We start from the raw sequence: 27,747 nt of genomic DNA, 5'->3' as shown, positions 1-27,747 counted from the left end.
TGTTGCCAATTGATTCCTTGGCTGCTGCTGAGTCTTTCTCTTCTCTAATTGATAAAGTTTGCCTTCAATCCTGCTATGACACTTGCTTTTTGACAAAGTATCTATTGGGATTGGTAAAGTTCTGTCCAGCTCCTTCAGAGACCCGAACTCAAATTTTTCTCATATTTAAAATCCAGTTATCCAAGTAATAATCCTAAGAGAATCTTCTCTGTTCTCCTCCCTACCAAATAACTGAACTGTTTCACATATATTAACTACTTTTATGATGTGGTAGAAATTACCACTTTTCTCGTAGGAAATAACATCTCATTATTGCCAGTTAATTATGTTTAAACAGGACAACATAGTGTCCTGTTTAAAAACCTTGGGGTTTTTAAAAACCATACATTGCACTGTGCAAAATGCATTTCATTGAAAGATTTTTGTTTAAAGTAGACCTTCATTATCCTGCAGCTGATGGTACCTTAAATGCACTGCTTTGCTGCCTGCAGTTGCATTTTGAGTTTGTACCTTTTAGTTTTGCCCATCGGCTTCATTTTAGCATCTGAATTTCTTTTTTCTTCAGAATGTTGCATTCTCAGCTGTAGTAGCAGTGTATCAAAGGAAAAAGGTAATGGTACATTTCAGTAAACAACCCTCCTCCTTTGAGCAGTGCATTGTGAAAGTACACAAGTGCTCCTGTAGTCAAAAAAGGGATTCTATAAGAACCTTAAGATGCAGGAAGACAATAGTGCTGTGTTTGAAATACTCTACATGTGAGGAAGACTGTTCTGACTGTGATCAGTTTGGATGAAAAAGATATAAAAGCTGATGGAAATGAAGAATTCTGAGAGACTTTAGACATGGAAGGGGTTCTTTTAAGTAACAGGTGCACTTCAGTTCATCTGAAACAGCAGTGCATAAACACATACCAAGTTACTTGAAATTTTGAGTCCATGAAAGTGAATTTAGGAGCTAAGTCTGCCTTATTTGTTAATTGGTAACCAGCAATGCTGTTCAGTGATATCTTTTTGTCTTAATATGAGTCCTGTTTTTTAGATTTGTATCTTTTTGACAGTTCTTTCTGGAAAAAGATCCTGTGTTGAGTTTGAAGGTGATATCTGTGTTACTCCTTTGCTGTTCCTTTAAAAAAACAAACAACAAAAAACCATAACAAACCCCCAAACAAACAAAGAAATTGTAAATTTGTTACAACTAGATGCCATTGCTCTACAGACTGCACCCATCTGACTGCCTTAGTAACTTCACCACTGTTTTTTGCAGTCGTGGTGTGCATCCAAATATAGGACAGACATAAAGTCCACATAGGAAACCGCTGAATACAATGGTTTCAAATTCTTCTTTCAAATTCATCTCTGAGCCCTTCAGGAGATTATTTTTCCATGCATCTCATCCTTACTGTTTGTCCCTAGCACATACTTATTGAATATATACCATCATTTCATATTATTCCTTTTGCTGTTTAAAACACTGCATTTCCTGCTCCTTAAGGCATCTGCCCTGCTGTGACAGCCACAGAAATCACCCATTTCTGAACAGTTTCCCATCCCTAAATTGTAGCTGGGTACGATTGTACCTATGGTGGTATGGAAAATCCAAGAGGTATTTTTTATTTTCCCTGAACTTGTACAGGATAAATAATATAATACAGATATTGTTGGATTAAGTTGTCTAATTTTGCAGGAGCAAAATATTTTAGAGCGTTTTGGCACCTGTGAGAGTGCTGAGTGATGAGCTGAGGCTGGCTGGAGTTACAGCCTTAGATGACAGGTGCTACTCAGTACTCTTAAATAACTTTATATGTGTTCTTGATTCCTTCCAAAATATAAACATTACTTCTGTTATTTCTTTCTCTCCAAGTCTTTATTAGGACTTGCATACAGTGAGATATTTTTGTCCACTTAGCTTTAAATGTAGTTCCCAGTGTCCATTTCTGAGGGGGGAATATTGGTTTCCCATATTTTGCCAAAGTCTTTCACGTGCTGCTGACAAATGCTGGTATCTCCTGGGAAGATGAATTGCTGTTGCTTCATGTTAGGTTTGTCCAAGGAGCTTGTAGATTTAAGAATTACTTTGCTTTCTTTCCAACAGTGAATTTGGAGGAGTGGTGCATGTGCCACCTGCTTATTCATTCCTTGTTGAACAACTTCATCTCATCAGGACTGAATTTTTCTTTGGCAGTGTTCCTGGTTAATATAATAGGAACTCTCAACCCAGGTTGAGTTGACCCAAGAGAGGCACACAAGTGGCTTGCCTTGATTCCTGTTATCCCCTTCATTTGTCAGCACTTGGAGATTTGTTGCCATGTGAGCTTGTAACATGTGTAGCATCAGAGAGGTGCAAATGGCTCAGCCAGATTTGGGAGTGTCTGTTTTATATTAAAACACTTGGAACAAGCAGCTATCAGCAGGAAACTGCAACAGAAATTTCAGTGATGCTTATTGTTTGGGAGGGAGGTGTTCATATTGTATTTAATATAGTTTCTTTTTCCTTCTTGTGTTCTGCTTAGTCCTGGAATTTCCATTTGAGACAGAAGACAGCACTGTTGGCTCTGGTGCAGCCTGGAAGTCTCTGTGTGCAATTTGCTGGCACAGTGCATTTAAATGCTTCTGCTGCAGAGGAACTGTGAATATGAATTCTTTGGAAGGATGTAGACAGACTTGGAGTCAGAATTGATTTAGTGTGAAGGAGAGGGTTATAAGGGTTTCTTTAATGTCCACAGAACTTTGAATCATCTATAAAAGCTCTTTACATCTGTTTTTTTGAAGTTATGATTCACATTTTCTAAAAGCAGCTGACATTGATTGTTTTAATAATGTGTAATTATCTTAGTAATTCATTATAATTGTCTCTCATCATGACCATCTTGAACACCTAAAGGCAGAGAGTGACAAAAGAATTCTAATGATTTTATTACTTGAGAAGATAGATTTAAGATAATCAGCTTTCAAACAAACCTTTATTTGATTTGAATATCAAGCTCAGTTGTACTGATTGTAAGCTTCTGGCCTGCCTCAGAAGGGTGGTTTTTTTTAGCACTACCCTAACAAGGCTTTTTCCTCCTTATCCTCTTACTGTTCTTCAGAACTGTAAATGAAAGGCTCATGAAAAAGGAAAATGAGAACTGGACAAAGACAAGAGGGAGAGATGTGAGCAAGCTAAACGTATGGTGAAAGACAGAAAAAGCATATAAAGCTTCATTAGGCTGTATTGTATTATACAAAAGATGCCTTATCCTTATTTGGACTTACAATCAACAGCAAAGAAAAACTTCTTGGCTTTTATTGTACTATGCTGAGGATTTTTGTTTCTCACCATTTTCAAGAGAACTGGGAAAAGTGCACTGAAAAAGGTCTGTGATAATACAGGGACCACAGCTAGTTCTGAGTGTGTGTTCTCAAGGGACAGCAGTAGATTCTCAAGGCATGAATGAGAACTTTGTGGTACATGAAGGGTCTTGGTTTTTTGTTGCGTGAGTTTTAAAATTATGAAACCTGGACTGTTCTCACTGTCTTAGTCTGTACAGTTAGCTTTTCTCTATTTCACAGAATAGTTAGGGTTGGAAGGGACTTCTGGAGATCATCTAGTCCAACCCCCAATTTTCCAGAAAACAATTTCTTTTTATTTACCATAACTGTAATAAGTTATAGTAATTAGTCTAAGATCTAAAAAAACCCACAAAAAGTTGATTCTATTGTTTGTTTTTAAAGGAGCAGAAGTAAAATTACACTGTGGGAGAACTACATAGCATTCAAACTATAAAAGGATTTGGATCATACACCCACCAAAAGCTGTCTTGCTCTTATAACTACAGCTTTATCTTCCATATTATAAACCAGTTTTGAAGTGAGAGATCACGGTACCTGACATCTCCCCAGGTTCCGTTTTCCTTGCAGAGTCCATGTTGGAAAGTGCATTGCACAAATATGTGCAGTGAATCTAATAACCCTTGAATCTTGTGGCAAAACACCACTTTTCTGACACCTTTTGCTATGTTTTTAAAGGAATTTGAACTTTTGGATTGAGGGTCTTTTGCCTATATTTACTCGTGTTAAGTAAATTTATAAGGATGTTTGCTTTAAAAGCGTCTCTCCAATATCTCTTGATTTGGGAAGAAGTTACTATGTGTGGATTCTTTTAATTTTTTGCTATTTGTGGACTCAGTTTAAAACATTACCTCAGTATTGCATTTGGAACATGGAACAATTTTTAATAACATTATGTTGGTTTTAATCTGATGTACAAGTTGTTTTCTTGTACATCAAAGCTTATGCTTTCTCAGTTTCACTCAAATTTACGTTTAAAATAGACTGGAAATACTTGAGCTATGTGTTTTTTTGCAAGTGTCAGCATTCACAAGCACTTAAGATTTCAGCTGCAAGTAGTTTCTCTGATACAAGAGTTTCTCTGTGCAAGGTGCTCCCACTGATCTGCACCAGCCATGGCTTTTGGGGTACTTTTGGTTTGGATTGGATTACCAGGCCTTTGTAAAGGTGGGCAAAGTGCTGGAAAGAATCCATGGCTGTTCTTTGAAATACAGTGAACAGGCAGTTGTAAGTAATGATTCTCACATGATTTCTAGATGGCATAAGACTGCTAATTTTGTCTTTACGTATTTAGACATAAGTACAGGTTTGCAGGTGATGAGTATGTGGGACTGTTCTTTTTCTAGCCTTTTCCACTCCCTATAAAACTTGATCTTATTAACCATGTAGTTCTTTAGTATCACTCTAAAGCAAGAATTGTGTGTTGAGAACATGCTCGTTAACAGTTGAGTTGTTTCTTTGTGTGTCAAAGATGCTCTTAAGTTGAGCAATGATAGCAAAGGACATTTGGAGTCTGGAGTATTTGGCCATATCTACTGCTACAAATGATGCTGAAATTACAAATAAGAATAAGCTCAAGATTTCCAACAATTTGGACTGAGATCTTTTTAAAATCCATACAGTAATAGAAAGACTAGTAGACTCTAGGAACTGAGTGAAGAGTACAGAGGATCTCCAGAAATAGATTTCCTAGGTAGACCTAGGCAGAAGGAGATTATTAAAGACATGTTATGCAAAGTATTTTTTATAAATATTTGAAACTACAGTATGTCTGGTGGGTTCATCCAGCCATTGTCACCAATGCATGTTTGGTCACGTGAATACCTCATTGCACTGAGCAATGTGCTAATGATACTCTTTTTGGATTTGTCTTCCTTTTCCTTTGTGGAGGAATTCAAATTTCAAGATCAGAGTTTAACATTGAAGGATGTTTATTCAAATGGAGATTGAAAGCAAGCAGGAAGTGGAGAAGAGTGGGTATTGCAGGTCCAAGGTGAATTTGTTGTTAGTGAGTTCTTTGATCATACTGGTTTTTTTCAAATCGAATCTTAAGTTTGTAATTTGTCTGGAACACCTGCATCTGGTGTTGGTGATGGCTTTGTGTCTAATTATGTGCAGGTTCCGTCCTTGCTGTCCTATGGATTGCTTATTCTTCAGAGCTCCAAGGTTGTTTTTGTCAATATACTGAACTGCTCCTGAACATTAATTACCAAGACTATCAAACTGAGTTATTGGCATAACAAGATGAATGTTTGCAATATAAGTAGAATCAAACATTTTATATTCTCCTCTGCTCCATAGTGTAATTTAAAATGAAAACATCCTTGTCCTTGTCCCTTTCTAAAAAAGAGGAAGAAGAGAGTATTTGAAGGTTCTTTGTCCTTGTGTGTCATTGAAAATCTTCTAAGATTACTTCAGACTGAAACTTTTGTAGAAATGTGATTAAAATATTAGGGCTTAAGTTAAATTTCATATTCAGAAGACAGATTTCTGCAACTTAATTCTATTTTAGCAAACCCTTCAATATTCCCATATGATTTGCAAACTGAACACTTTCTTCCATTTACATTTAGAAAAAGCCTGCAGTCCAACATTTAATCTAGTTCATGTAAGCAAAGATTCAAGTAACATGTTTTAATTGTTGTTCTTGGATGATGCAGAAGGAAAACAAACAGCTTCAAAAGTTGGAGCAGATTTCAGACTGGTCAGATTGGGTAGCTGCTACGTTGATTTCTGTGCTCATTGGTAGGTAATTCCCTCTCCCATCTCTTGGGGTGAGAACTTACTGGATTTCTATCACTTAGGCTACTCCATGTCCTAAATTGTCTATCCTTGATAACAGAGCTGCCATGAGGATTTGGGAGGGGTTTAGTCGTGAGGTAGAATAATTCATAAGGCAGATGGGATGTAGGAGGCCACTAAAGGCTTGGCTTTATCACTTGGAGATATTTGGGGAAGTCTGATATTTTCATCACTCCTCCTCCCCTTATAACCCCCTACTTTCCATCTCCCAACTTCCTGATAAAATAAGGGAGGGACCTAGAAAATATAACTATGCATAGATAGATAGATAGATAGATATACACACACCCCCTAAAAGGAGGCTCAGTTACCTAGAAATGTAAGTTGCCAGGCTGAGAAAGCATTTCTTGTAGTGCAGATGAAGTATGACAGAACTCCTAGGCTGTGTTCAGTACTATATTGGAGAATTGATAAGGTGTTCAGTGACTTTGGCAGATGATCTAGTTTTTGCATATTAACTAAGGAGACTTCAAGTAATTTTACCAAATCCACTTGCCTAAATAAACTGGTTTGGATTTTTTTGCAAGACAAAGTACTGTGTATGCCTGAAGCCCTTAGATTCTCTCAGTAACATTTGCAGTTCATAGAGATCCATTTCCCAGCATGTTCATAGGCTACATTTCTGAAACATGAGCTTTGATTTTATAGCCTGTAAAAGTGGAGTCCCTGGAATGTCCCTGAGCTGGGGCATTCTGTCTCTTTGGCAAAGCAAGGTTGGTTAGAATCAGGACTTGCAGTGGTGGCAGGACTTGCAGAACTTGCAGTTCTTGCTGCTGCTTTTTGGCATTTCCATTCAACTCCCCTCTGTGTTCCTCCTTCTCAGCCCACACAGGTGGTGGGTGGGCTGTATCCCAGTGCAGAGGCAGCATCTTTTGGGATGAGCTAGGCAGGGCTGCAAGGTCAACATGTGAACACAGGGATTTCTCCTGGAGTAGATAATGAGCAGTAAATCAGTTATTACTTTTTTTTTCCCATTATATGCTCTGTCAGAATTCTAGATGCAAATGGGCATTGCTTGTTTAAACATTAGAAAGTCATTATTCTGCTAAGGATTTTGGAAATAGGTGGATTAAAGGCATTTGAAGAACATTTTTGAAAACCTGTTATTTACTCAGATTTACCTAATTCTGTAAGCCTGGGATTTATTAGCCATTGTGTTAATCAACTTTCTAACGTTGTTTTTTATGCTAAGTACAGATTAAGATATTATATGTGAACTCATGACTCTTCTTAAGGTCTTGCTGACAGCACAAGAGTTTAAAACTAGTTCAGAAAATTAAATAAGTTTGTGTGGTGGACTTGTGATAGCAGTATTAAAGGTAATTTTCTTCCCAACTGAACAAAGGGATTGATTAAATTACTAAGTACCTATTCTTCTAAATATGTCAGTAAAATTTAAAACTTTCCCTATATTAAGGGTCAAGATGAAAATAGGTCAGCAAAGGCAATCTTCAAACAAAAGGTCCAAATTAGATTATTAGGTTAAGGATTTTGAATGGGTCCAGTTTATCTCATGTAATTTTTCACATCTAGAACAGTAATAAATTATTCACAGCTGATTACTTCTTGTAAACAGGGTTTCTGAATTTGCAAATACAAAGCTGACGGGTTTTTTTTCCTTTTGACAGATGGGGACGGACAAAGTGAACATTTATTACCAGTTTGCGAAGATGAAACATGTCAAAGAAGTGCCATCTACCTAACCAAGCTGGGACTGGATCAGGTAATGGGAGTTTGGAATAGCAAAACCCAAGGAAAATACTGTGCTTTATTAAATAATATGAAATAGAAAAACTGTTTTTCGGGAAAGAAATGAAATTTCCTCATCTGTAATTATTGGATACAAGAGACTTTTATTTATTTATTTATTTGTCTGTTACCTATCTGAAAAATGCGTGTTTGGTGGAAGAGGTTACATACCTAGAATTCTTTTTAATGAATAATTCTACTCAGGAAAATGATGAATGCTTCTGAGGAGTTTCTTGATTGCAAACCACTGCGTTCTAAGCACTATAATTGTCCCAGCATGAGATGAAAAACAAGGTTTGTGTTAAGAGTTGGAAACAGATCTAATTAACTCAAATAAGCTTCTTTAGTTTAACTTCGGGAGTTCTTTTAGAGTAGAAATATATATATATATACACACATACACATATATACACAGTTGAACCAGCCCACACCTCTTACCCCTTATTTCTATTTTGTCTTTGCTTGAAAAAAGTGATATACAAAGACTTTTTTTAGGCTGTGTATCTTCAGAATTGGGCTTCTTTTAAACCACTGCAGTCTCGTTTGTTCATGACACTGCTGGCTTTGAGAGACATGGTCATAATTCATGGAGCAGATTACTATATATTCATTTATATAAGTGTGTGCTAAGCTGGTTAAGTATTTACAGTGCCCTCATTTATAATAAAGTTGCAGCATACAGTAAATTAACTAAATGTTTGTTGGATGCCTTAGTAAATATTTTACTAAATTCATGTTTATCAATGTTTATCATGTTTATCAATGAACCAAAAGGCCAAGGTGAGCTATAAAGTACTTGTAGCTGACAGGAAACCCACTCGAGTGTACTTACAAAAATTTACAGTGTGTGCCACACATGCTGCTAGCAAGGTTATGAATTACTGATTATTCCCTTACTGACAAATTAAAAGTAGAATTTTGTGCTGATAGTAGTACCCTCTCTGATCTATAATTCAGAATTTATCAGTGAACTTGTTACAGTCTGTAGCCCAAGTTTCAAGTGTAGATTTTCTCATTTAAAGAATCAAAATATATAGAACACAGGCTATATCACACTTTCCTACTAGTGAGGAAAATCACTCTATATTGGAAAGGAAAGCACACAGCTTCCAGTCAGGTCAGGAAGAATAACTGGGATGGAATATACCATCAGTGTAAGACAGAGTAACTATAAATTTGGCAATTTATCTCTTTTAGCCCTCTGATCATGGCAGCTCTGTTCTCAGAAATCATGTTTTGCTGTGCACACTGTGTTTGGTTGGTTGTGAGTTCTTGGGTTTTTGTTTTGTTTTGGATTTTTTTTCTTACATTCATTCCCTGTAAACACAGAATGCAGACAATAGATGATAGCATTGCTAGAGGCACAGTGTTACAGGGGAGTCTGAGTTATGGGCCATAGCCTTTGTATTGAGCAAGTGGCTGCTCAGGTCATGATATCTGCATTGCTTCTGGTTCTCTGGATGAGCACACTGGTTACATCCTGTAATGGGTGAGTAGCTGGGGTGCTCTTTGTCAAAGGACAACTGCTCTTCAGCTCTCGATTTAGCTACTTACTCTTGATAATATAAGAATTAAAAGGCATTTGAGTTTTTCTGCTCATGTAAATTTGAGACAAATATTGTAAATTAAAGTAATTTCACTGTAGAAAATCAACCCCACACAAACAGCTGGTACCACTGGGAAATACAAAGCTGTTGGTTACCTGAGAGTAGTGGATGGCTGAGGGCCAGTTCTGTTATCTGTTGCTCAGGGTACCTTTCTAGAAGGAAGTGATGCAGCAGTGGCAGAGGAAGGTGTGGGTCAATTTGCATAATATCAGAATTTTTCCAAAGGAGAGTCTGTTATTGTTACCTGCTCTGAAGTAACATTGCATGTAGACAGTTTTATCTTCCTTCATTATTTCATTTTTTATTGGAGTAAACTATTTAATTACTAATACATCAATTTTTTAACCTATATTTAATGTATTTACTTAACTTAGCAATTTCACTGCGTAGTTTCAATTTTATAAAAATTTCCAAGGTAATGACTTTTGAGATAAAAATTAGCAGTTAAATATTGTCACGTCATTTTAAAAAGTGAAGAATCCAACATTCTCACCCTACTAGGAAAAAAAGTATTAAAAAGTATTAATACTTACCTAGAAACTTTAAAGCAATTTTCTTTTGATATTTTTAGAATGACTTTTTAATTAAAAATGACAGTATCAAATGGCATGCAATAATGACCTGTTCTGACCTAACCTTTTGAAAGAATTCTATCTAGAGGACTCTTTTCTTGCACTCATCTGGAGCTGATGGAGCTGCTTCTCTTAAAACATTTTCTCTTTTCTGTTCTGAAACGGTGGATAGTATCAGTATCCTCATTCCTGTGTCTGCAGCTTTTCCCATGTGTTGCAGGCTTCTTTCAGGTAGAAATCTATTCAAACATGTGAATTCCCATATTTATTTTGAATGTTTAATTTCACTGAATTTGGTCACTGTGAGATGAGATGACCCAGCTCCCAAGTTTTGACTAAGTAGGTTAATATTCATGAGAAATCTGATGATTTATTCTTTATAAGTATTAGAAATATCTCAGATAAAATTTTCTTCTTTTGGATGATGGAGCAGGAGTAAAGGCCAACAAAATACACACGAGTGACATTAGGAGATACAGACCTACTAATGTTTTAAAGGAATGTGAATGTTTCCATGGCAACAGCAGAATTGCTGTCAGATCTGAAGTGGGATCCTATACACTGTTTCAGATTATGGCAGGTGTTAGGACACCTCAGACTTCTTTTAATTCACCTGCAGTCTAATCTGAGAAATGTTTTAATGTCCCTGGTACTACTTATTGTAGAAACTCTAGGTACTATGGTATTCTTAGAGATGACTAATCCTTCTTTTAATTTTGCCAGGTATTTGGTATGATTTTTCATTTGTTTCCTGGGGCAAACAGTATTATTTCAGTGCCTTCATTTGAGAATTTCTTTGTGGGCTGGATGATTCTTATAACCTTTCTCTGTATAATAGAAAGGTTATAGCTTTATTCCTCTTGGAAATCTAGCAGCTCTGAAGTAGGACACAGTGGTGCATCCTACAGCAAACCACAGGTCTTTGTGGTGTCATTCCATAGGGTAGAGAGGAATGTTACAGCATCGATCACCAGCTGCACTTGGTCAGTGCCAGAAGTTTTTCCTCATTCCTAATAACAGTTTAAAGGGGGGTGGGGTGGATTCAGCTGCTGTAATTGTCATAAATCTCAGGTTCTGCAAGATCCTCTCATCATTCCTAAGTTGCTCATCTTTCTGAAAGCAGCTGTGGGGCTGTGAGCATTGAAAACATGACCTTTACTGCCTTGATTATTTTTTCCTATGATTCTGAATCAGTGTTGGGGATCATCATCTTCTGGGCTTTGAACACCATATTAATGGTGTAAAGTATAGTCATTTACTTAGTTTATTTTTATGCAATAGTGGCTGCTCAACTGTGGAAGGGATTCAGGTGACCTTTGCAGGCACTGAAAGCCTGATGCACCCTGAAATGGTGGGACTATTTGTTATGTGCAGCTGAACTACAGTGCACGTGTGCTGAGAGAGGGAGCCCCAGGGAAAAGGGCTGGGGTGGGGCAGCTCTTTCAGGCCACCCTTGATGCTCATCTTTCTCATATAAAGTAGGAGAATCCCTGGCATTTGAACAAAATGTATTGGCCAAGAATGGGCACCAATTTCCAAACTTCCAGACTGGGTGGCCTGAAATCGGGCAGCTGGCAGGGGGTGGGGTTTGTGCTTCACAGCTTTCTGGACTTAGTTTAAAAATGCACATTAATCCAACAGTTGTGACTCAAAGACCTGCTACTAGGCTTTGAAGCCAGAGAAGTGCCTTTCCTAATGTATAGAAGAATGGGGACTTTGCAAGAAATGATCCCTTTTTTAGTGAAGTGGGGTGAATGCGATGAGTTTTAAATATTTCTCAAATACCACAGACATTTTTCAAAATGAAAAAGATGTTGTTTTCACAAGGCAGTAGTAAAAAATTCTCTTTTCTACTTGTTGAAAAACAAATGTTTGAAGAGCTTAAAAACAAATTTTCAAGCACTTAAGTACTTTTCCTTTTTTTAGCCACAAAATCATTAATTGAAGGATCAAAAATATCTATATAAATGTTTTAAGTAATTATATTAGTGGCATGCAGTGGAATTTAGCAGAAAGTGAAGAAGTAAATCTGATTTCTCTGGCTGAATTTTATGTGTTCATTTAGAATTTCTTTAGATACTCATTCTATTTTTCAGTCTATTTTCATCTGAGCTTTGTAGCAGAAATCATATGATCAGAAAACTGGAAAAAATAGCTTTGTGTGTCCTCATTATACCCACCTATTTCTATCTTAGAGTGGAAGAAAAAAAATTGGTTTTAGTCTTTTCCTATTAAAATAGCAACAGCAAACATGAAGCTTAAAGTGTCTGGATTATGAAATACAAAAGAAGTAAGAGACTTATATTGTTGACAAACACATTTTCATTTTTTGCCTTCTATAGTGAAATATCCATCCTGAGGCACATGAACAATTAATCTTGCATTACATTACACAAGGCTGCAGTTCATAATAGAAATATTCAAAATGAGTCTCACCAAAAGCGTGGATTACTCTGAATTTGAAGTGTCAGTTTAAACAGTTCCTTGTGGTGCTGGAATGTGATCTGGTTATGCAGTGAGCAACACTGATGTTCTGGAATTGTTACACAACTGCTCTTGTGAACAATCCCACGACTGGTTGAGCAGGAGGGAGGGCTCTGACTCCACGGCACGGGCGGTGCTGATGTTTGGTGGCCACTGGTGATGTTTTGTTCACCTATTGTTTTATATCTGATTGTAGACCTTAGGATTGTAAAATTGCTTTCTATGACTCACTCTGAATAGAATAAAAAGAAAATACCAATTCATATTTGTGCCTAAAACTTCATTTTTAATTTTGCTTCTTTAAAGTAGCGTTACCATACATGCGAACATTCAAAAAGTATATGATGGATATAATTGGATTTCACTGCAATGACTGTGTGAATGATACCATGTAAAGTAAAAGCTGTATTATATTTCATGGTTCTGATTTCAATCAGTGTTCTTCAAAATTACAGTATTTGCAATAATATTGTATCATCTGTCTTCTGCATGACAAATAAGTGCTAAGAAATCTTGCCCTTTGAAAAATTTCCCTTGGGTTGAGTCTTTTTCTTCTTTTCTGTTTCATAGATTTTTTTTTTCCAAACCTTCAGCAACTTACAGTAACCAAATAGACATCTGTATGTCACGGGGTTGGGGGTCCAAATATGTTTCATTTCAACTTTGAGTTTTCAGCAGAAGTGCAGTAGATCATCATTGCAGTTCAAATGTCATCACTTACGTGGGCAGACATGCACTGAGTGTGTGCAGTGTTGGGCAGAACTGTTCCAGTCTTCTAAGCCACTTGTGATATCCAAACCAAGTTGACCTTAATGCGCTTCTTCAGTAATTTTGGGGGCTTCTCTGATATGCCTGTGGTTGTGTGTAATCTTCAGGGACCAGTCAAGTGTCACACACGATTGCCATGTGGCAGGAATGTTGTTGATTACTGGATTGCTTTAGTGAGGGAGTCTTTCCACAGCAGGAAATGATACTCATGGATCTCATTCTGGTTCCTGAAATAGCTAAATTGAGGCTTGGATGAGAGACATGTAAGATCTGTTAAGTGCTTTTGATGTTGGTGACAGTGATCCTTTAAGATGACACCCTTCTGTCCTTTTGAAGGCATTGACAGTTAGTTGACATATAAAATTACTTTTGACTTTAAAAATGGCACTGAATTTCTCTGTAGTATTGAAATGTTAACCCTGGTACTTCGGTTTCATACTAACTTGTGAAATTACTTTGATTTTAATTAAGATAAGTTCCTATTTAGCACCTCTGCAACACTTTGGAAAGTAAGTGCATTTCTTGTCCTGGAAAAATTATATTTTGCATTTCTTTTGTACTTTCAGTTTGATACTTTAATCTTAATTTCTTATCAAATATTTCAGTATCTGATGCTGCTGGGGAGATAGGAGGGGAATTGAAGCTCTTGAACTTCTAAAAATCCATGAATAATAGAATCATTTGAGCTGAAATGAACCTGCTTTAAGCAGGAGCAACACTGAATTCAGATATGAACTGTCCTGAAGCATACTGATATTATCCAGCAGTTTTGATGAGGGTGCTTCAGTCCTCCAGCTTTAATGATGCCTACTGCTTGCAATTCCAGGGGAAAAAAATGAGACTCAAGATCTCAAGGCCCTGATGGTTTGGGCTTACCTACACTTAAGGATTAGTATAGATTCCAGGCAAGCCTGAATTTCAGTTAAGGTGTTCCTGAATATCTCCGTATACTGGACACATTCCAAAACACAAGTCCTTTATTCTTACAACCTTAACTACATTTTCCTGTTCTGGAATAATTTAATGCATAGAAATTACTCAGATTAATTTTTTCATTTGGTGACAGATTTAGGAAATAATCCTTATTTCCTCTATGGAAATTTGTAAATGGCTAAAAATCCTGACGAAGTGAAAAAATGTCAGCTGTTTTAAATGGAATTACCTTGTTTAAATAAATAAAATGGATTGCTTTATCTAACTGTTGTTTTTTCATTTTATTTTACAGTGGATTCCTGTCTTGCAAGACTTCAGAAATAAAGACACAATCTGGGGCTTTGTACCATATCAAAATGACAAATCTTCAACAGAAATTTCATTTCCAATTACACTTCATATTGGAGATTACAATATGGATGGCTACCCAGATGCTCTTGCTATACTAAAGAACACTTCTGGAAGGTAGAGTACATGCAACTAGAAATAAAACTAGCAGGTGCATGTTCCATCATCAGTCATACAAATTACTAACTTCAGTACATCTCATTCATTTTAACAATTGAGCAAGACTTTGATCTCTGTTAAGCGTTTCCCTTTGTAAAAAGGGACTGTGAGGAATTGCACCCAGGACTGGAGCATGAGGCAGCATTTTAGGTGCTCCTCCCAGATGTCAGGAGCTGATTCTCTCCCTTTCCTTTCCCAAATCATCTTCTGTAAAACCCTGATTTCAGCTTTCAGTGCTGACTGGTAACACCAGGCTGGAGAGTTGGGGAAACTGCTCCACGCTGTCACATGGAGTGAAGGCTGACTGGTAACTGCTGAAGAATGCAACAGTGGTTTGTCCCTTTTGAAAGCCACAAAGTTTAGATAAACCTAATAATTTACCAGTGGTTCTTATATTGTCCAACTTTAACTGGAAAATAAATAATACACAAATCCAACCTCCCTCCCCCACCATCAAAAGGAGCTTCTAACCCTTCCTATTAAATTTGTCAGTGTAATCTTTGACCTCCCTTTTTTTTCATTTTTTCTTCTTTACTTGCTTTCCCAATATTTTGTATTGCTACCAGCTGGTGCTGTATGATAGAGGGCATGTAGGGATGCTTACAGGGGGACTGTTGTACCTTGAGGAGTTAGTGATCCACATAACAGCTGACCCGAGGAGGTGCCTCCCTGTGCTGTGCCACGGCTCCGGGATAAACGCGGCTGATCGTGACGGAGGAGCCCGTGGGCAGCTCTCACCTGGCACCTGCTGATGGGACTGCTGGCATGTCCTTATCGTTACCTTGAAGTGAAGCAGCATGTTCTCATGTGAACATCCTTTTGCTTGACAGTAGGAATGATAAATAGCTTGTTTATTCTAAGGAAAACTTAAAAGAGCTCTGGAGACCATGATGCCAGTGAACCTCAGTACAGACAGGAGATGTGCAGCGTGCTGTGCCCTGACTAGAGTCTGTCTGATGCTGCACAAATGATTTTCCCAGCATCTGAAGAAATGTAAGGTTATTTATGCTATTCCATTTTTCTTCCTCATGTCATTGCTTGAAAAAGGTATTTTAACCAATACCTTATGTATTGGTTAATGTAATGGAGTCTTAATATCTTCCTTACTACAACCTTTGACAAATACTTGCACTAGTGCATTACAAGGCAAAATAGGTCTGTCTTACAGGTGTATTTATTGTCTTCCTCTGTCTGGTATTTTGGATAAGCTTGGGTTCAGGTTCATACTTTGAATTCATAAAGAAAAGAACTGAGGAGCTCATTTTGATGCTTCAGACAGTGTATATAAAAGAGAATTCAGTGCTGAAGTCCAGGAAGTCATTTCAGATTTTCTAGGGGTTGCCTAAACATGAGTCACCCACTGACATTTTTGTGTTAAGCTTCTTCAGATGCTGACACACACCTAAAAATGACCCAGTTTGAAGAGTAACATGGTTGTATTCAGCCTGCGTGCTGTGATTCAGAGACAAGGCTGTGAGCAGCTGAGCTCTGTCTCTGTAGCTCTGAGCCTTAAAATAACCAGCAGAGCAGGTGTTTCTGTTCAGACATGGCAGACGAGAAGGAGGATGCTGTTACTGCCCAGGACTGGCATAGCAAAGTTAAAGCTCTCAGGCCCTGAATGGCAAGTTTTTCACTCCATACCTGCCTCAGCTGGGAGTTTGCATCTTCTATTCAGCAGTCATTGAATAAAGACTGAAAAGAGTCAGAGAGCAAACTAGAGCTAGTGTCTTTCCTTTGCCATAAGAATACTGTGACATCAGGAAAGTTGTTGTCTTTGGTTTTACTGAAGTCCCACAAATCTTGTGTTTTGAACTGTACATAGGTTGTCTTCTGGTGTGTGTCCTGATAGCTACTGCACTTCAGAAGGACTGCCTGAAGATTTATGGAGCTCAGAAATTTATTTTATCTTTTAAGATTCTTAGGAGCCTCTGTCCTCTGGCTGCTGTAAGATTATGGCAATGTAATATCATGTAAAAAAGTTTAAAATAGTTTGTAAAGTTTGTAAAGTTAAAAAAGTTTGTAACTTCCTGTAGAAGCCCAGGAAGTTACCTATGTCTCGTTGCAATGAAGTGCTGTGATACACTTCTCTCTCTATTCTCCCTCCTTCTGAAATTTTTGCTTATTCAACTGAGTGCATTTAAAATTAATTTGAAACTTGACATAGAAGTTGAGTGACACAGTGAGGCATAAGGACTGAAGGTACTGGGAGATGATTTGACAGGTTATTGAAAGGGAGGTTCAGGAAGATGAGGAAGTCTGGCAAAAAAGGAGTAACTAACCTAAAAAAGAAGAAATACATTGCATGTTAACATTGTATCTATCCAATATTTGTAGAAAAGTAACAGAAACATGCTTTGTACTTTGGGATGGAAATGAAAGGCACTTTTTTTTTTGCACTCACTATGGAATGTCACATTCATTATTAATTCATTGTTTCTGAGAGACTTAAGCAAATACTTCCTTTTAAAATGTGTAACTGGGTCACTGATTGGAGAAAATTAAAACAGTGTGGGAATTAAATTAAAAGCTGTCCTTAAATTAGAGTAAATTAAAATGAAAACCTTATTTAATCGATTTTAAACACTTCTGGATCAAGCTGTTTATTTCTTTCTCTGAAGCCTTTCATGCTACATCTACAGATCTAATTTCAGTGATTGATTACTGTGATTAAATGATAAAAGCATTTTTGTAAACTCTTGACCTCAATCTGTGCTATAGTCTGGGAAGCCTGGTTTCTAGTTGCTGTCTGTAACATAAAGAAGTTAAAGGAGGCAGAAACAATTTTGTTCATCTGAAAATATACCCATATGTGATAATGGAAGAATTAAAATCAATTATATGCTTCCATCACAATTCAGGAAAGTACTTTCAGATCAAATCCTTACAAATACCTACGAAAGACTGAAATAAAGATATAATGGTTGGACATACATCAGTTTACTGTCCTGCCATGTGGGCAAGTCAGGAAAATGAGTAATAGCTGTTGTAGGATTCTGCTGTTTCATCTCCTGCCATATCCCTTTGATTTCAAATTACAGTGTGTAATATTCTGATGTCATGGAGACATTCCTTGCCAGCAACAACAAAAAAATGGAATCCCACTTGTGTTTGCAAGTGTTGAGAGGGTTTGAACCCAGAGAATCAATAAATTCCAACAGGTGGAGATGCTAAATTCACAGTAGATTCTTACATGTTTATATGTTCAGTATGTTTATATGTTCTTTTAACTTCTGACTTGAGTCAAAACCTGCACATAAGAATTCAAGTCCAGAAATTTTTCTTCAGGCTACATACATACATGAATTCTGTATTAGAAGTGATATGTGTATATAGAATAATAATAAGTGAAGGGATTTTATCAGTAGTTATTAATTAGTTCATCTGTGCTTCCTGTCTTACATAAATGTATTCATTTTTTCACATGCTGGGTTTTTTTAAATTGACTCTGGTGACACTGAAAGTGTAAGTTACTGTGAGTTTATAAACACCTTTCTCCCATCTAATTAGATGAAACAAATTTTGTTTAACACTTGTTTCCAATTAGATGCTAATAATTGGCATCTTGCATTGCAAACATGTAATCTAAGTCTTTTCAATTCCACTCTTACTCAAAGGGAATGTTTTTCACTGGTAAAATTGGAAATACCTTATCGCTGTCTGACACTGTTGATAAATAACAGAAAGACTGAAACTTGGAGATGAAAAACAACTGGATAGGGACAGTTTAATAAAAAACTTTCGAGTATGATAGACTTCTAGAAAGTTTTCTAGGTGTTCATGCTCAGTTTTAAATTAATGTATATGTATTAATCCTTTATATGAAAGGGCTCTTATTTGACCAAATTATCTCTTCCTAAATCATTGTTAGTTGTCACTTGTCAGAAGTAAGGTTGGATAGAGGACTTCTTTTAAATGTAGGATTGATGAGCACCTTGTAATTGAGCAAATCTAAAAAGCAGAGGCAAATTCAATTACTTTGAATGTCTGGAGTGAGATATAAGTCATTTTGATGTCCCCAGTATAACTGTAAATGAACTAACCTTAAACTGACAGCATGAGAGATGTATGAAATTAGTAGTAAATATTTAATTCTAATTGCAAAGAAATATGGTAATATAAAACTGAGATAAGTCTTCAGTCTTTCTTTGGTGTTAAGCCCCACTCATAGTTATTTACCTTGAAGCATAGATGACTTTGATCAGAAGGTTCCAAATTGTAGACAACTCTATCCCAAAGTATCAAGTTATGCAGGAAGTAGAAAATTTAGCTGCCATTCTGCATTGGTGTGTATACCTAAATATTTAGAGTGCTGCAAATAGCATGTGAAGGGCAGAGTTCTTTTGCTCTCTCTCTTGTCAGTATCGAAGCTGAATTGTTTGGTATTGACTGCTGCACATTTGAGTAGCACCTTAGCATTGATTTTTAAGGTTTTACCATTACAACAGTGTCTGTCTTTATAGGCTTTCAAGGACATCATTTTCAGGATGCAGATGATCATCTTCATTACAGGGAGATTTTTACTGATGGTAAATCTTCAAAATTTGGTTCGAAATAATAGGAAGGTCATAAAGCATGGAGGTAGATACTTTGATTCTAGGGATGCTTCTTTATTAAAGGTTTAAATAATACAAGGATTCAACTGGCAGCTCATAGGCTAAATACAGATGTCAAGAGTTCTTCCAAGAGAGAATTGAAGAGGTGAGGAGAGAGCAAAGAGCTGATTGCTCTTCCTTCTGCAGATAATAAGGCCCTGCAACTCCCTGTTGCTGCTGCATGAGCCACACACCAAGATTTCCTCCTCCCTTGCTGAGATGTAGCACATGGGACAGGAGGTTCTACATCTATGAATTTATTTCCTCTACAAGATGGCTCTTCTACAGTGCACTTCTTGGGTCTTCAGCATCTGTTTAGGTTTTGACATTGCTTTTTATTTCCTACTGTTTGTCTTCTGTTTCTCTTGTTGATACAGAAGGATGAAGGAAAGTGGCATTTCTATGCTCAGAGCTACTTTGATTAATGTTTTCCTTTTTTCTCACAGTGCAGATGCAAGGAAAGGAAATAAAAAAGGTTCCTGTAGTAAATAAACTTATTGTGTCTATCCATTCACAAGGCTTATAATTTAGATTTGAACAATACTCTGTACACAGAGTGTAAGGGAAGCTTGACAGTCTTTTGTCTTTTAAATAACTATCATCCAGATAATTTCTAGCAGTTTTTAAAAAATCTGAACTGAAAGAATCTTCGTAAAACTTCCTCCAAATTTTAAAAAAGTGTATGTCAAGAGATGAAAAAGAGAAATTGAAACAATTTGCTTCGCTCAGGTTGTCACAACTTGCAGTTGGCTATTCTGATGTGGATACTTAGGTAATACATTAAATGAATGTGAGCACTGAAGAATTTCAAGTTATGATTATGAGTTCTCAGATACAGATAATACAACATCTTAAATGTTGCAGATTACCCCATTTCATTTTGGCAATGCATTAATTCAAGTAATTTTCCTAAGGAGCAGTGCCTGTGTGTGTGCATGTGTGTGACTGTGCATCCTGGAGGCACTGGATGCCACTAAGACACAGAGAACCCCCTTGCTGTCCCTGTCCATTCAGCAGCGTGTCCAAGGTCACACTGAGGACGTGCTTTGGTTGTTGCCCTGGGCTCTGACACGCTCAGCTGGCTTTGCAGAGCACTGTCTGCTCTGGCTCCTGGCTCTGCCCCCAGAAGGAGAGGAGGAAACTTCATCTATTGCCATTGCCAAGGCAGTGATGGATTCTAGCCGGCTCCCAGGGTACAAACCTGCCCAAGGAGCTGGACTCCTGGTTGGTAAAGTCTGAAGGTTTTCCCAGTTCCAGTAGCACTGATAAAGTCTCAGGGACAGTGTATAATAGTGCTGATCATCAGCCTCCATGTGTGAACCTCGTGTGTCCCACTGACCGACGGCACCTATTCAGTGTAGTCTTTACAAGGGACATTTTTCTCCACTAGACCAGCTACTCTGGTTCATTTCTTTGCTCCTTGTTTCAGTATTGCAGCCTCTTTGTGTCTGGATTCATTATACCTCAGCAAATGCCCAGTTTGGTTTGTCTTATCCTATTTTTATTGCACTATTCGGCTGGGGTTTGTGGTTTATATTTTGCTTTGAAACCATGGAAATCATACCAACAGAGATTTGCTTTAACCTTACATTTGTTTAAAACATCATGCAGTGTGTAAGAAAATTTATTAGTGCAGCTGGGATGGGAAGAGATTGTCATAAAATAATGAAAAAGCATGGACATGTTTTGAATAGTGTTTAAGCTGCAGGACCGTGGAGGGATTAAGGAAAATGGCTGATAAGTGCACTTGTACTTGTTTCAAAATAAACTAAGGCTATGTTTAGTCCTTTGAGTGGATGGTAATTAAATTATTCCTGCTAATTTGGACCCATTTATTTAGTGTATTCATTGTTTTAAGTCAGGCACAACATAATGATGCGGTCTGTAAAGTTCACCTACATGCTTATGGATTTTCAAGTATCCAGGGGCTGCTAGCTTTGTTGTTATTATATTTAACCCCAGCACACTTAAACTATTTAATTACAATATTTTTGTAATGTCTGTTATTTAGATTTTATCAATAATAAATTGGTTTATATACATGTGTGTTTTACAGCAATCAACAAGCATTTTTACTAGAAAATGTCCCCTGCAACAACGTGAGCTGCAAGAGTGTCCGTCGCATGTTCAAAGTGTTCTGGGAGCTCTCAGATCTAAACCAGATCAAAGACGCAGTGGTAGCGACTTTCTTTGACATATATGAAGATGTAAGTTCAGCTCTTTACCCAGAAAACAGTCTCTGTGTGGCTGGGCCTGTCCCTGTGCCCCAGGAAGGCTGCTCTGCACGAACGTGCTTTGCAGCACGTGGGTGGACCACTCTGCCTTAAAATTAGGATTCTACTAAAAGATTTTTGAAAGATATTAAAATTAGTAAAGTTGTAAACTTCGCTGCGCAGTATTTTTTTCTTTGTGTCTCTAGGAGAATTGGTTTGCTAAATTTGGATGTTACTGAGAGTAAATAAGCATTCTAACGTAAACTTGGGGTTTTTTTTCCTCTAGGGAATCTTGGATATCATTGTGCTAAGCAAAGGCTACTCCAACAAGGACTTTGCTATCCATACATTGAAAAATAACTTTGAAGCAGATGCCTATTTTGTTAAAGTTATTGGTAAGTTATCACTGTATAATCAAGTCAAAATGGGATGTTGAGAAGAATGTGAATATTTAAACCCTTGTGTATGAAAACATTATGTTAATGCTCTGTATATGACAATTTTAGAAAAGAAAAAACACAGAATGGGAAATACTAGGGATTGCAGAAATCTCTCATTGCAAAATCTGAGCTTGGATTAGGTGGTTTTTTTTCATTTCAAAGGGGTTTTGTTTTTATTTTAGTTTACTTATTAAAATCCAAATTAATTCTGACCACTATTTGCCTGGAGAAACTGCAGCTACCAGCCTTAGAGGTCCTTACAACTAGATTAAGAAATTGTCTCATAGATTTTGAGGGAAAGGGTTGGAGTAGCTGATCACAAGAGACCCAATCTGTGGATCTTCTGTACAATACCTCCACTTACCTCCTCACATAACATAGTGTTGTCAGTGTAAAAATTGTGATAGATATACACATATCTATCATTCGACTTAAATACCATTATTTTAATTGTGTGATGCTGTTTAAAATTTGGAGGAAGATTAGCTCATAGTTCACTACTTGGAGGAAAAATTAGTGATGATGCTTCCACATATAAATATGTATGCCATGGTGAGACAGAAAGGAACCAAGAGAAATTACAGCAATATTGACTTGAAGGACTGTGCTTTGCTTGTCCACAGTGACTGCCTATTCTGAGAAACAGTAGCCAAGGGCACTTATGTTCACCTGTGCCTTGAGTGGTTCCAGTGTTTTCTTCCAGCAGGGACTTTTGTCTTTTTTGCTGTGCCTCTGCCATATCAAACCTACTTTGGTGGAATTCTTGTCTATGTCATGTGGAAATGCTGCAAAGTCTTGTTCAAAAAGAGTGTTTTATGTTTTATTTATACTGATGGTCTGTTCTGAGGGTCAGTTTGCTCCCATGTGTGAGTCAGTTTGGTGTTTTCAGTCTAAAAGGCACAAAAGACACCTTACCTGAAAAGCACAGAATGGGAATGAACATGGCCAGGGTGTGGGAATTAATGAGAGACTCGGTTTAAAAAGCTGGAGTTAGACCGTGATATCTGTAATTAGGAGCAATTAGGTTTTCAAATTGCATGCCCTGCCCTGTTCTTCAGCTGCAGAGGTGTTGAGCTTTGAGCTCATGGCTTATCTGTCTTCCTTGGTTTCTTTGAGAACGAGCTGAAAATGAGGTTGTATGGGAGCCTATGAGGACAAAGCTCAACAGGAACAACTAGAGGTTCACCTTCAAAAATTGTATTTGCCTTCATGTTAAATGCATCTAATCCTTCTAAAGCACACATTCTGCACATGATAAGGTGAACAGCACTGCAGTTAATACTGGGGACTGATGCATTTATTACTTGGCTCCTTAACCTGAGCTCTGTTCTCATAGTAATAGCCTGTAATAATTTATCATGTTGATTAGAGCCTTCTTTTAAATAATACCATGTGTGGGTAGTGTAATTCCCGAAAGCATGCAGCAAATCCTCTGGAAAAAATCTTGCATTTCACAAAGCCATATCAATATTATGATTTTGTGATATTTTAATGGGAAAAGGAGTAATTTGCAACATGCTTTTTGATTCACTCACTGTAAATCTGTCTTAAAAACTGGAGCAAGCCTTTTTTTAGCACCCTTTTAGGGGGTGAGTATTTCTGCATAGAAAGCCCAGGAAATGGGAATTAATGAGCGTCTAAAAATATTTTTACTGTGATGCAGGGGACAGTATTCCTAACAAAACCTGCTTTGTGGAGTTAGTGCATGAATAAATGCATTGTGTTCACTTATTTGGCATATGGACAATGAGAACAGCTTTGCTCATTATAACTGATGTCAAATCTACTTGGTCAGGTAATTTGTTCAGGAGTGAAACCAAACAGCAAATTTCTGTGTGTCTTTATGCCTCAAAATGGGAAGATTTGGTTGCACTTGCAGACACACTTACGTATAACAGATAAAATTAGCTTATAGCTTTAAAAGTCTGTTTGTAGATACATATAGTCTTCAAATTCTGCTTTGCCACACATTCATCCTACCTGTCCAGACTTTTGGGGGGGTTTGGACTGTATAAAATATTGGATTTTACTATATTTGGAAATGTCAATATTTTGAAATCTCAAGCAAAGAATGGTAACATGGGAATGTTGACAGTTGTTAATAGTCACCCACAAAATATTAGAAAAATTCCTTCACTAGAGGAGTGCCATTTCTGATTCCCATAGGGAATGATTTCTAATTGGACTGCGAACATCTTACATGCACCTTTCAGTATTTCACTGACCCCAAACATTTTGTACCCTGAACTCCATGAAGCCTTAAAGTAGACAGAAGATGGTTTTAAAAACTTGTGGTGGTTAGGATGACCTGCCCTCAAATCTGGTCCAAACCTTCATTTTCTGTCTGCCACACTTGCTTTGGGATACCATAACTCATGAAGAAGTAATGTTTTCTCTTGGCTTCAGCACCTGATGTGTGTCCTCTTCCCTGCCCACGGCCATTACTGGCCTGCTGCTCAACCAAACTGTTGTCATTACAGTCCAAATTTTGCATCAGAATGACTCCTTAGATTATTTTGTGTGTGTGGTTCTTGTTTTGTTCTCATACTCAGTGACAGGATGTTCTAGGTTACAGAACAGATGGATTTCATTGCCCGTTGCTTGGTTGTTTAACAGATTTCTGAATGCAACTGATTTTTGAAACTAGTAAGTTTTAAACAAGTAATTGAAAAACTATCACAGGCTTTAGATATTAAGTAGCATTATACATATCTGCTTATAATACTTTTGAATTATTAGAATAAATAGATAATGGGATTTTTGTTTTTTACAGCTTTTGTGAATTGCTTTAAATCAAGTTCCAAAACTATGCCTTGTGTAGAATGAAAAGCCTTTACCTTTTTATCAGTTAAAACAGTAAAGCTGAATCTCTGCCAGTATTTTCAATAGTTAGAAATGAAGAATAATGAATAAAATGTATAGTCCACTATTGTAAAAATGTTTTAATTTGGAATTTTTTTTAACTGGCAGATCTCTCCTTATGAAGCTGGTTAACCAATGAGGTGGGATAAAACAATGACCAGCTGATAAATTTCTGCCAAGAAGTTTGCTTTATGCAGATTGGGAAATGTTATACATTAACATAAGTCACATAGAAGACATTTCTTTTCTTTGTATTTTAGTGGATACCTGACACTATTTCTAGACTTTACCAGGTTTCAGAGATAGTGCTTCCAAGATGGCTTGTGAACAGAAACACTACAAGCTCACTTCTTGTTTTTGCAGTTCTCAGCGGCCTCTGTTCTAATGACTGTCCTCGGAAAATAACAGTAAGTGGAACTATGACTCTGCATTAGTATTTAGATTCAAATAAGCTGAAGTCTTAGTTATACCAAAAACTCTCAACATATTAAAAGACTTATTGACTGGAAGAATGTGTAATCCAAATCACAACTGGCCAAGTTCTGTGTCTTTGAGCCCCAGAACTTTGGGCAGCTGCCTGCTCAGAGCTGAAATCAATTGATGGATTGTGCAGGGGCTTTGTTACCCAGCACTGGGGGGGCTGGGATATACCAGGCACAAGGGAAACTTGGGTAATCCAGCTGGATGCCCAGACTGTGTATTGTGCCAAGTCTTGGTCTGGGCATTTAGAAAGTCCAGGCAAAAGTGATTATGGGGCGGATTCAGCCACGGAGCCACTTTGGGACTAAACTGCAGTAGCGGGTGCAGTGAAGGAAGGAAATGCACTGGCTCTGATAGTTCTGCAGATAGTTACATAGACATTTGCATCTCCAGAGATCCTGCAACTCACCCACCAAACTCCAATTAGCCAATTGTTTAGCAATGTTCACTGTGAAAGTTGGCATGAAAGAGGAACTTAGAGGAATCAGAACTAGCAGTAGCACTTTAGCTCTGCAAAAACATCAAATTGAATTTTGACTTGAAAATAGAAAAACTGCTTCCTGTGGGACCAGCTTTTTATTTGAGCCTATTTTAAGACATAGAGTTTAATTTCTGTTATAAAATAATGAGGTTTGATAGTATTATTGGCTTAATTACAAAAATAGGGAGGATTTAAAAAGCAAATCTTCACAACAGGTGTTGGTGAACTTTTTATTATCGAGATCACTGAAACACTATTGCCTCGGCTTTACGAGAAGTTCTCTGTCAGAAAGTAACATAAAGTGTATTATGCCAGAGTACAGCTATTTGGCACCAAAAAAAATTTAAATTTCACCTTACTTACTCATCTTTCATAGATCTGCATTAACATCATCTCTGTAGTCTCCTTACTCTTCATTCTGATCAATTATTATTTTCAGGCTTTGATCTCATCTGTCATCGTTATCACTTATTGTTAGGGTTTGGAACTGACTATTTTTTGAGGCATGGCACTTTTAGTGTTCTTTCTGTAAATTATTTGAAATATCTTTACTGGATTTGATGCCCTAATATCAGCTTGAATCTGGCATTTAAAAAAAAAAAAAAGGAAAAATTTCCTTAAATCTATTCTTGGAGTTGTTCCCCATCCTTTTTCTTCCCCACCATAGCAGGTAATTGTTTCCAAACCCTTCTTACTTAGGTGTATTTGTTCTGGCTTATCACTCAGTAATACACAACTACCTTGGATATTTACTTGGTTTATTTATTTTTTTTCCCCATGACTGTGCTTTGATGTTTCAGTACATTTTTACATTTTCTCCTTCAAGAGAATTTTGCTTAAAATAGATACCACCACTTGACAAGTAACTATTCAATCATTTTCATGAATTAAATGAAACGCTGCTAAGTAATGATAAAAAAATTGGACTTTGTGTAGTATTTTTCAATTCAGAAATACCATCAAGACTCTGCATTCTTCCAGACAGCATCAAATGAGTTCTGCTTTTTGAGAACATGCAGTTAATTCTTTGAATTTTTAGGGTTTTTTTATTTTACTTGTAGCTTCCAAGGAAACATTAAGCCTTCTGCCAGAGGACTAAACAGTATTGCTTTCTCCATGAGAAACTAAACATTACTTAGCCAATTGATTACCTTTCTTTTGAAAATTAATTTCCACATAATGCTATGACCAAAACAGTTGCAAGATTTTTTAATTACAATTTAAAAAATAAATTATTAATGTAGAAACGTTTTTCTTCCTTTACTGTTGATTACTATAGTTTTGTCATTTCCTAAAATTTTGCCTGCCTTTTTCTTTCTTCCCCCCCCCCAATAGCCCTTTGGAGTTAATCAGCCTGGTCCTTACATCATGTACACCACTGTAGATGCAAATGGCTACCTGAAAAATGGGTCAGGTAAGATAATCTCATCATGGGAATACACATATATACATACTTCTCAGCAACCTAAAGAGCTGGACAGTTTTCAGAGTGAAATGGGAATGGTTTTGAATAGTGTCTTCAGTTTAGAATGCCAAAACCCCCCAACTTTCTCTTCTTTCTTTACAGATTGCATTTTTTTTAGAAATATTGCAACTGCTTTATTTTTTCTTCTGTCCCTTCTGTGCTGGTTGGGTTTGAACAGTTGGCTGTATCTGAAAAATTGTTGGGTACAATATCATCAGTTTGTGAAATAGCATAAGCTTCTAATTATATACTTTTTCTGTCAGTTCCTAAGCAATTATGTATTAAGAAACAACAGTGGCCTTGAAATACCTAAACAGAATCATAGTAGCCGTATGAAAAAGGATCAGGATAATATCCAGTAAAGACAGGATGTATTTGTCTGGATTTGTTAACTACATCTGTCAGAGTAACAAAATAAAATCATGAGTAGCCTAAGGAAGCTGGAAAGGGAATGGCTGCATCCTTT

At 37.0% G+C, this 27,747-nt stretch overlaps 1 protein-coding gene across 1 annotated transcript in view; it reads left to right on the top strand.

The window, feature by feature from the left end:
- The window catches only part of ITFG1 (integrin alpha FG-GAP repeat containing 1), a 68,953-nt gene that overhangs the window by 24,012 nt on the left and 17,194 nt on the right, over nucleotides 1-27,747 (top strand). The window contains exons 8-13 of the mRNA XM_018084738.1: nucleotides 7,757-7,851; nucleotides 14,534-14,706; nucleotides 21,397-21,547; nucleotides 21,840-21,948; nucleotides 25,219-25,262; nucleotides 27,152-27,230. Of these exons, the coding sequence (XP_017940227.1) occupies nucleotides 7,757-7,851; nucleotides 14,534-14,706; nucleotides 21,397-21,547; nucleotides 21,840-21,948; nucleotides 25,219-25,262; nucleotides 27,152-27,230 (651 nt within the window). The remainder of the gene's footprint in view (nucleotides 1-7,756; nucleotides 7,852-14,533; nucleotides 14,707-21,396; nucleotides 21,548-21,839; nucleotides 21,949-25,218; nucleotides 25,263-27,151; nucleotides 27,231-27,747) is intronic.

This window comes from Manacus vitellinus, unplaced genomic scaffold (assembly GCF_001715985.3).
Source record: "Manacus vitellinus isolate BGI_N305 unplaced genomic scaffold, ASM171598v3 scaffold_10_pilon, whole genome shotgun sequence".
In the NCBI taxonomy this organism is placed as follows: Eukaryota; Metazoa; Chordata; class Aves; order Passeriformes; family Pipridae; genus Manacus; species Manacus vitellinus.
The sequence above is the reverse complement of the archived record's forward strand: the minus strand, read 5'-3'. Positions and strand labels throughout refer to the sequence as shown.